The 10710-nt window shown below is 36.3% G+C and overlaps 1 protein-coding gene across 1 annotated transcript; it reads right to left on the bottom strand.

Moving 5' to 3' along the window:
* Window positions 1-6461: 6461 nt before the first annotated feature.
* LOC130719946 (ubiquitin C-terminal hydrolase 12-like) lies at window positions 6462-7880 on the bottom strand. The gene is made up of 6 exons (XM_057570537.1): window positions 7764-7880; window positions 7563-7665; window positions 7329-7477; window positions 6887-7181; window positions 6643-6791; window positions 6462-6496 (listed from the first exon to the last, which is right to left on the bottom strand). Exons 2-6 carry the CDS (start codon window positions 7652-7654, stop codon window positions 6462-6464), a joined length of 720 nt encoding a protein of 239 aa, XP_057426520.1. The 5' UTR covers window positions 7655-7665; window positions 7764-7880.
* Window positions 7881-10710: the final 2830 nt, after the last annotated feature.

The following is a 10710-nucleotide window of genomic DNA, read 5'->3' on the forward strand; positions in this document are numbered from 1 at the left end:
GTGGGTTTTGACAAATAACCGTTGTTGATTCAAAAAGCAATTTAAGATCAACGGTTGAAAATTAAAGATAGATAGTAACATTAAATACACAAATCACACACAGGAGAGAAGCACATCTACACGCAATCATAACAGACTGTCACACGGGCACAAGGAACTATGCATCAGAAATACTGACACACGTGTTGTTGTCTCAGCTTCAGAGTCAGTACCAGTGGGTACACACACTCTGATTGAGTTACCTTATGGACTAGACATCTTCTGATCAAGAAGTATCATAGTCAGAGGTTCTGATCCATCATCACTCTGGACAAAAGTCCATGTTTAGATTTTTTAGAATAAAATTAAATCTATCCTCTGCTAAGGGCTTTGTAAAGATATCTGCCCATTGATGGTCAGTATCAACAAACTTCAGAAGAAGTACGCCCTTCTGTACATAATCTCTAATAAAGTGATACTTTACCTCAATGTGCTTTGCCCTTGAATGCAAGATAGGATTCTTACTCAATGAGATTGCAGCAGTGTTATCACAATAGATTGGAATATTGCTCTCAAAGATCTGATAATCCTCCAGCTGATGTTTCATCCAGAGCATCTGAGTGCTGCATATTGCTGCTGAGATATATTCTGCCTCTGCAGTTGATAGTGCAATGGTTGATTGCCTCTTGCTTGCCCATGAGACTAGATTGCTTCCCAGAAATTGACAATTTCCAGAAGTACTTTTTCTCTCTGTTCTATCTCCAGCATAATCAGCATCACAGTAACCTGAAAGCTTATACTCTGATGTTTTCTTATACATCAAGCCAAGGTTAGTGGTGCCTTTCAGATACCTTAGGATCCTCTTAACAGCAGTTAAGTGGGTTTCCCTTGGATCTGATTAGAAACGAGCACATAAATGAACACTAAATAGTATGTCTGGCCTAGATGCAGTTAAGTATAGAAGTGAACCTATCATGCCACGATAGAGCTTCTGACATACTTTACCACTTTTATCTTCTTTCTCCAGAATGCATGTAGGATGCATTGGAGTCTTGGCCACTGTAGATTCCAGCATATTGAACTTCTTCAGAAGTTCTTTAGTGTACTTGCTCTGATGGATATATGTTCCTTCTGGTGTTTGATCAACTTGTATTCCCAGAAAGTACTTTAATTCTCCCATCATACTCATCTCAAATTCAGCCTGCATCATCTCAGAAAATTCTTTGCATAGAGATTGATTAGCAGAACCAAATATAATATCATCAACATAAATTTGCACAATTAAGATATCATCTTTATAAGTCTTGCAAAAAAGAGTTGTATCTACTTTACCCCTTACAAACTCATTCTCCAGAAGGAATGAGCTAAGTCTCTCATACCATGCTCTGGGAGCTTGCTTCAGACCGTAGAGTGATTTCTTCAATTTGAACACATGGTCTGGTTTCTTCTCATCTTCAAAACCTGGGGGTTGATGAACGTAGACTTCCTCTGAGATATAACCATTTAGGAAGGCACTCTTTACGTCCATCTGATGTAGAACTATATTATGATTTACTGAGAAAGAGATCAACAGTCTGATTGCCTCCAGTCTTGCTACTGGAGCAAATGTTTCAGTGTAGTCTATTCCTTCCTGCTGGCTGTAGCCTTGAGCAACTAGCCTTGCCTTGTTTCTGACTACATCTCCTTTCTCATTCAGCTTGTTTTTGAATACCCATTTCGTTCCAATAACATGGACACTCTCAGGCTTCTTCACTAAGCTCCAAACATCGTTCTTGGAAAATTGATTCAATTCTTCTTCCATGGCCAGAATCCAATCCTTGTCCTGAAGAGCTTCATCTATGGACTTGGGTTCAATTAAGGACACCAATCCTTTCAGACTGAGCAAGGTCTCTTCAGAGGGTCTGAAGGCAGATCTGGTTCTGACTGGTTCGTCTTTGTTGCCCAGAATCAATTCCTTAGGGTGAGCTGCAGTGATTCTGCTCTTCTTCAGAGTTTGTGAGTTAGAGGGACCACCTTCTTCCTCTGGTTCATCTTCCTCTGGCTCAACTTCCTCTGGAGCTTTGCCTTTGTCAGAAACATTAATGCTTAAATCTGCAAACTTTTCAACTAGCTTTGACTGGTCAGAGTCAAGCTTATCGTCAAATCTAACATGAATAGATTCTTCAATAGTCTTAGCATCAGTATTATAAAATCTAAAACCTTTAGATCTCTCAGAGTAACCGAGCAATAGACACTTAGAAGACTTAGCATCAAATTTATGCAATCTATCCTTAGTATTGAGAACATAACAAACACAGCCAAAAGGATGAAAATAAGAAATGTTGGGTTTTATGTTCTTCCACAATTCATAAGGAGTCTTATTCAGAATTGGTCTCACAGAGATTCTGTTCTGAATGTAACATGCTGTATTTACTGCCTCTGCCCAAAAGTGCTTAGCCATGCCAGTTTCTTGGAGCATGGTTCTAGCCATCTCCTGAAGAGTTCTGTTCTTCCTCTCAACAACACCGTTTTGTTGAGGAGTTCTGGGACAAGAGAAATCATGTGCAATTCCATAGGAATCAAACAGACTCTCAAACTTGTCATTCTCAAACTCTCCACTATGATCACTTCTGACACGCACAATCCTACAAGCCTTCTCGTTTTACACTTGAGCAATGAAGGTAGAGAACACAGCATGAGACTCATCCTTGCGGGTTAGAAACTTTACCCATGTCCAGCGGCTATAGTCATCAACGATAACCATCCCATATCTCTTGCCACCTATAGACTCAGTTTTCACTGGTCCAAAAAGGTCGATATGCAGAAGTTCTAACGGCCTTGAGGTTGAGACAACATTCTTTGCCTTGAAAGGGACTTTTGTGAATTTGCCTTTCTGACATGCTTCACAAAGAGCGTCTGAAGCGAACTTCAGATTGGGTAAGCCCCTGACAAGGTTTAGCTTGCTCAGCTGAGAAATCTTTCTCATACTGGCATGCCCTAACCGTCTATGCCATACCCACTGCTCTTCATTAACAGACAGAAGGCACTTCACATTCTGAGCCTCCAACTCAGATAATCTGATCTTATAAATGTTGTTCTTCCTCTTGCTGTTAAACAGAACAGAGCCATCGATTTGACTTACAGCCCGGCAGGACTTTTGATTGAATATAACATCATAACCCTTGTCAGCTAATTGACTTATAGACAATAAGTTATGTGTTAAGCCATCTACCAATAACACATTATCAATGCATGGACTACTATCTACACAAATAGTACCAGTACCAACAATTTTACCCTTTTCATTTCCTCCAAAGCCAACTTCGCCTCCAGGCTTAAGTTTCAGCTCTCGGAACATACGCCTTTCTCCCGTCATGTGACGCGAGCATCCACTGTCCAGATACCATGATTGGTGTTTCAGTGGAGCTATCAAGGATATCTGCAACATAGATAATCTTGTCCTTAGGTACCCACTTTCTGGGTCCTTTCTTGTTAGTTACCCCAGAGGTTCTGATCACCTTGGGTGTCTCAACATGATATTTTAAAGGAATATTTGCATGATATTTAGTCATAGAGAAGGATCCCTTTTTAAGAGGGTTTTTAGCAACTTTAGCAGGTACAGGATCAGGCAATATGGTACCAGAGGGAACAAAGCATTCATACAAGGATTTAGCTTTAGATACGGAGGGCTCATTTCTAATTGGTTTAGAATAGCCAATGCCATGCATTCCATTTCTGCTTACGCCATAGATCATTGAAGCCATTAAGCTTCTATCCACGCTTTTAGCTAGGAATCTTTGAAAAGACTTTTCATACTTAGATTCATTTCTACAATCAGAGGCATCACAGGCAACAATTTCTTCTAACTTAGCAATCTGGTTCTTAAGCACAGAGTTAGAATTGATCAAGGCATGATTATCATTTTTCAAATCAGAAATAATTTTCTCATGTTCAGAAGGAGTCTTGGAAACAGCAGATAAGTTCTTTTTCAGCTTCTTATGCTTAGACAATAAGGAGTTATACTTATCCATAATATCAGACAATGCATGTTTCAGTTCAGAGGTAGAGAAAGAAGCGAATACCTCATTTTCATCGTCTGAGTTAGGATCTCCTTCTGATTCTGAGTCAGAGTCAACGACTCTCTTTGACTCTGCTTCCTTGTCTTTGACAATCGCCATGAGTCCTTGGACTTCACCATCAGAGTCAACATCCTCTGACTCTGATTCATCAAATGTCACCATCAGACTCTTCTTCGTCTTGAAGTGCTTCTTTGGCTTCTTGTCCTTCTTCAACTTTGGACAATCACTTTTGTAGTGCCCAGATTCTTTGCACTCAAAACATGTGACTTCCTTGATTGAAGACTTCTTCTGGCCTGAGGACTCATACTTTCCTTTTGCCTTTCTAGAGCCTTTGAACTTGCTCTGCCTGTGCTTCCAGATGCGGTTGAGTCTCTTGGAGATCAGAGTCAGCTCATCTTCATCAGAATCTTCTGATGCTTCTTCAGATTCCTCTTCTTCAGCTTGAAGAGCTTTTGACTTCTCAACCTTAGCCTTTTCAGATTTAGATTTCAAGGCCATGGACTTTTTCCTCAGATCTTGCATCTCTGAGCGTTTCAGCTCATGGCATTTCAAAATGCTGATGAGTTCTTCTAAACTCATATTCTCAACGTCTCTCGTGAGCTCTATTGAAGTCACTAAAGGCATCCAACTTTCAGGAAGACACCTGATAACCCTTATGACATGATCTTTTGTTGTGTAGCTCTTGTTGAGAGGTCGTATGCCAGCTACAAGCAGCTGAAATCTGGAGAACATTTCTTCAATGGACTCATTTGGCTCCATGATGAAGGATTCATATTTTTGGATCAAAGACAATGCCTTTGATTCTTTGACTTTCTTGTTTCCTTCATGAGACATCTTCAGAGATTCGAAAATGCCTTTCGCAAACTCACGATCTGTAATCTTCTGGTACTCTTCATAGGAAATAGCACTTAGAAGAATTGCTCTTGCTTTGTGATGTTGTGAGTACAGCTTCTTTTGATCTGCAGTCATCTCTGACCTTGGGATCTTCTTGCCATCTGCATCAACTGGACGCTCGTAGCCATCCACAATAATATCCCAGAGATCTGCATCGAAACCCAGAAAGAAACTTTTCAGTCTATCTTTCCAATATTCGAACCTTTGACCGTCGAACATAGGAGGCTTTGCATTGTAACCATCTCTTTGAGTTTCACTGGTGGTGGCAGCCATTGTTTTTCACACCGGCCCGGATCACTGAACACTGTTAGGTGTGGTAATCAGAACTTGCGCTCTGATATCAATTGAAGGTATGAAAAACGGTAGAAAGGGGGGGGTTTGAATAACGTTTTCAGTATAAAACTTCCACCTTAAAGATTTTGACAAATCTTTCGAGAACTTAAGTGCTAAAGATAAGAGATAGAAAAGCACACAAGGATTTTATCCTGGTTCACTTGATAAATCACTCAAGCTACTCCAGTCCACCCGTTAAGGTGATTTCTTCCTTCTTAGAATGAAGGCAATCCACTAATCAGGTAAGAGTTACAACTGCACTTGAAACCTACAAGTGACTAACAATTACACTGACTTAGCTCACGCTAAGATTCACTCTCTTAGTCTTCTCTAGGATCCGATCAACCTTGATCTCCTAAAGGAACTAAACAAACTGTTTATCAAAGAATTGTTTACAAGAGATTTGCTTCTAAAAAGCTAATAGTAAACTCAATGAATTTCAGATGAAAGAAAACTTAGAAGAATTTAAGACTGTCTTGCGCGTATGTGAATGCTTCTCGCCGTTTCTTTCAGTCTTCAGCCTCTTTATATACTCCAAGGATTAGGGTTGAGCGTTGCATGGGAAATGCTACCGTTGGAGGGCAGTTCTGGAAAATCCAGCTTCTGCTGTGTCTGAGACTGTTAGGTAGGTCGTCAGGATAGTACATATGCTTTTGTACTTGGATAGCGACGCGACCTTTAAACCTAGGAGACTTCTGATCAGGGGAATGCTTCATATTGGAACTGGTGAAGCCGGTTGATCAGAGTCAGAGGGAAAGCCCAGATCCTCTGACCATTGTTTCTTCTGATTCTGAACTCAGAGGGAAGAACATGGTCTTCAGAGTATCTTGCTTCTGGACATCAGAACTTCACTAATCAGCTTCTGGATCTTCAGAGTCTTCTACACCATCAGAACATCTGAGCCTTCAGCGTTTCTTGGTTATCAGACTTTCTGGATCTTCAGAGCTTCTCGTGACTGAGTCCACATCAGAGTTTGTATAACTTCAGAACTTCTGAAGCTTTTCCACTGTTCATACTGAACATGGTGAATGCGAAAGCGTTGCTTGGGTAGCTCTTTATACACAGTGCTTCTGATTTGTGTGAGATTGAGTTGAGGTCAGAGCCTGTAAATAGCACACTCAGAAAAACACTTTAGAGTACCACAATTGTTCATATCAAAAGGTTAACTTGTAATCATCAAAACATAGAGTTGTACTACTAGATCAAAACTTTGATCTTACAGTGTTGATATTCTAGAGTAAGGAGACAATAGTGTTAGATTAAACAAATGATTGATTTAAAACAAATATTAGAAGTACATGCTAAGTCACTATTTAAAACAATTGGATCCTCCTAATTTCAGTAAACATATCAAAGAGAATTATTAGAACTGGAGTACCTTCAGCTGTTATCTTTTGACCATTAGTTTGATCAATAAGGGTCAGCTTGAAATATTCAAGTTTGGTCCAGAATTGAGGCAAATCAGAGAGATCCCCAGGAACCAATAAACATGACAATTTGTTGGCATTTGGAAAGATAAGAATGAGCCTACAAGAAAAAACACACACATACATACAAATGAAAATCAAATCAAATCAAATCAAATCAAAGAATAATGAAGAATGTAGCATTCAGCAGCACACCATCGAAAGCCACCGGTGCAGATATACTCTGAATAAAGCTTATCGGCATGGCATTTGATATTCCATCCAAAACTCAATTTGTCAGGTTCCATTTTAACACTGGTAGCAGGTTTGCTAGCTACTTGACATGCATGATTCGCACGTTCATCTCGACTTGTAACAGAAATGTCAGCTTCAAAAATACAAGTATCATTCTTGATAAAGCCATGGGTGTTAGGAAGCTTAGATAAATTTATGAACCTCTCGCAACCCCAGTGCCAATCATGCATGCCTTGAGTGTACTTGTGTTGATATTCTAGCGTAAGGAGACAATAGTGTTAGATTAAACAAATGATTGATTTAAAACAAATATTAGAAGTACATGCTAAGTCACTATTTAGTATTTAAAACAATTGGATCCTCCTAATCCAGTAAACATAGCAAAGAGAATTATTAGGAGTACCTTCAGCTGTTATCTTTTGACCATTAGTTTGATCAATGAGGGCCAGCTTGAAACATTCAAGTCTGGTCCAGAATTGAGGCAAATCAGAGAGATCCCCAGGAACCAGTAAACATGACAATTTGTTGTTATTTGGAAAAATATGAATGAGCCTACAAGCAAAAACACACACATACATACAAATGAAAATCAAATCAAATCAAAGAATAATGAAGAATGTAGCATTCAGCAGCACACCATTGAAAGCCATCGATGCAGATATAGTCCGAGTAAAGCTTATCGGCATGGCATTTGATATTCCATTCAACTCCCATTTTGACAGGCCCCATTAATTTCAACACTGAAAAGCGACAGAAAATGAAAATTGATGATTACGCAAAATAGAAAGAGCATGCATGAGTTCTGAAACAGGGAAGGAAATAAGAGAAATAAACATACCACGACGGACGGACAGAGCGCCGGCAGGAACAGCGGCGGAACAACGTTTTGAACTAGGTCTGGTCACAAAATCATTTTTCGATTCATAACACACTTGACTAGTTGGATCAAAATCATTTATTTAGGAAAGTACAGGGACCAAAGTGTAATTAAACTAAAAATGTAAAATGAAAATACAGAAAAGGCACGAAGCAAAAGATATTAACCTATTGTAGTATTGTTGCGTTATTTTCTTAGGTAATGTGGCTGAAGATGGAAGAAAGTGTTAATATTAGGGTTGAGTATATTGTGGGCTGGGCCTACATCACTCAATTATATTTAAGCTTTCAGTTTACTTAAGTAATTCAAAGTCTTGTCCATGTAGTATCTTAATAATATATAAAGCTCATCCACCAAAGTGGGCCGTAATGCTTTCTAATTTTCACATGTCATGTTTTTATTGGGTGTTTTCATTGAATTCTCACATGTCTATTTCTCATTGGTCCAAATCCTTAATTTTTGATTGGTCGACATTAATTACAACATTAAACAACAATTAAGTAAATACATAAATCAAACAATTTAAAATTTGGTCGACATTAATTGGCCAGTAAACATTTATTTTGATTGTTTGACTATTTCAAGCATTGAATGTCGATTACATTTTTTTAAAAAATTAACTAGCGGAATTACCCGTGACTTGCACGGGTGACTTTTGTTATTTACAATTTAAATTTCATGTAATATTATGTTTTGTATCTTTTTAGTAAATATATTTTAACAATTGTTTCAACTATATGTTCTTAATAGTGATAATTGTGTATTAATCTACCACAAAAATTAATATGTTAATTTTAATATGGTTGTTCGTTAATATAAGTGCTAAATTGAAAATTAAAATTTTAATTAAATAAGACAATAATAAATAGGATGAGTCATGAATTTGTATGTTGTGACAAAAAAAGTAGAATAGTTTTTTTTTTCTTGAAGAGAAAATGGATGAATTTTGGTGTCATGTTGAAAAATTGAAAACCATTAGAATTGGTATTCAATTCTTTTTTTTCTTTTCCGAAAGATTAGTATTCAATTGTTAATAACCACTGTATTCAATTGGGTGAGCCCTTTCATATATATAGTTTTATAGCTTTTGTAAACTTATGTTTTATTATTAAAAAAATAATTCACTTCTAAGTGTGACAATAAAAAAAAAGTTCTTGGTTTCATCTTAAAAATTTATACGTTGAGATAATAATACTTTTATAGATGAGTTCAAAAACTAATACTGTCATAGATTTTGAAAAAATAGTTTTATACTCTTTTTTCGTAAATTATTAATGTATTTATTCTGTATTTGGTCATAACTCATAAGTATTATTACACACCGTAATTAATGTGCCAAAAAATAGTGAAATAAGTTTTTTGTTTTGGAGGGAAAATGAATTACTTAGGGGGAGACATGTGGCATAAGACTTCTAGAAGAAAACCTTATTTTCATATATATATAGATTTACGTTGCAATTAGGCCAAACAAGAAACTTGATTTCTTTTGAGACAATTAAGCCAAACTTGATTTACGTTGTAATTGAACGACTTTTTAAAAGCCCAAAATTCACACACAGCCTCCTAGCTCAATCTTAATCTTAATTTTAATAATATATAAAGCCCATCCACCAAAGTGGGCCATACTGTTGTTTAATTTCCACATGTCACATCTCTATTGGTTGGTTTCACCTATTTTCCACATGACCTTACCTGATTGGTCCAAATCCTTGCATTTTGATTGGTCGAAATCATTGAATCATTAAATAGAAACATTAATAGTACACGGTTTTGACAATATTAGTACCGGTTTTAACCATTTTTTCCACACGGTTTATTTACTACCTGCAATTAAGATAGCAGTAATTTACTTTAGCGTTGAAAAAATATGAAATCATAATGTGCATTATAGAAATTTTCGTTATATGAAATCATAATGTGCATTATATGAAATCATAAAGTGCATTCATGAACACACGTTATCCTCATTTCTTCCTTCTTCTCCTTTGCAACACAATTGACACATCACGTGATCCTCTCCCCATTTCTTCCTTCTTCTTCTTTTTTAAAAAGAAAACCTTCCTTCTTCCTCTTTGCAACACAATTGGCATATTGAAAACGTAAATCATGAAATAAACCCCAACCCTGTAATGATAAACTAAAATTCTGGAAAACATTGATACCCATATAATCAGCATAGTATTTTTCTCAGTAATAAATCACGGAAATAGACAAAAATTGGCCACCGCATTGCTATATAACCGCTGCAAGTTAATATCATTAGACAGTCGCAATATACTGATTTTTTTTTTTGAATCATCACTTCATCGTTTTTAACTAAGCAATTGCATTAGATAACAATGAAAATTTTGTCACGGTCCAAATTCCTTCTAAGTTAAAAATTTAGTATTTTATAATATAATATAGGCCTATAATATATAATATTAAATTAGAAATAGAATGAATTCAGTGCTCTTGGATTGTGGTCTTAATAATAAATTAGGAAATTAAAACAATAAATCATGAAAATGATACTTAAAAATTAGTCAATACGTTTTCTGCAAATTTTAATGAGTACACAATCTTAATAATATCAAAAGATGCATTTTCATCTAAAGGAATATGCCTTTTTCCAAAAAAAATTAAATTTTAAGTTTTAAAATTGTTCATTTTTGAAAACATCTTCAAATATGAAACCAGTTTTATCTCTTTTGAAAAAATTTAAAATTATCCCTAATCATAGTGAGGTTTTGAATAACTAGAAGAGATTAATTTCTATACACCGACAGTATAAATAAGTTTTACACAAGTATGCTATCACATTCATCCATTTTTCTAGCTCATAATTTAATTTAAATTAAATAATATGTAAATTAGAAAATGAAAGGTTGTGATTGAATGACTGTATAAAACTTTTTACACTGTTAGT

The sequence above is a fragment of the Lotus japonicus genome, chromosome 5 (assembly GCF_012489685.1).
Source record: "Lotus japonicus ecotype B-129 chromosome 5, LjGifu_v1.2".
NCBI classification, from domain to species: domain Eukaryota; kingdom Viridiplantae; phylum Streptophyta; class Magnoliopsida; order Fabales; family Fabaceae; genus Lotus; species Lotus japonicus.

What these genes read in the sequence shown, in the direction of transcription:
- LOC130719946 (XM_057570537.1), bottom strand. Translation starts at nt 7,654, where the DNA reads ATGGGGCCTGTCAAAATGGGAGTTGAATGGAATATCAAATGCCATGCC. An exon ending in TGCATCGATGGCTTTCAATG is followed by an intron (nt 7,478 to 7,562) that starts GTGTGCTGCTGA and finishes TTTTGCTTGTAG; the next exon opens with GCTCATTCATATTTTTCCAA. An exon ending in TCAAAAGATAACAGCTGAAG is followed by an intron (nt 7,182 to 7,328) that starts GTACTCCTAATA and finishes TCCTTACGCTAG; the next exon opens with AATATCAACACAAGTACACT.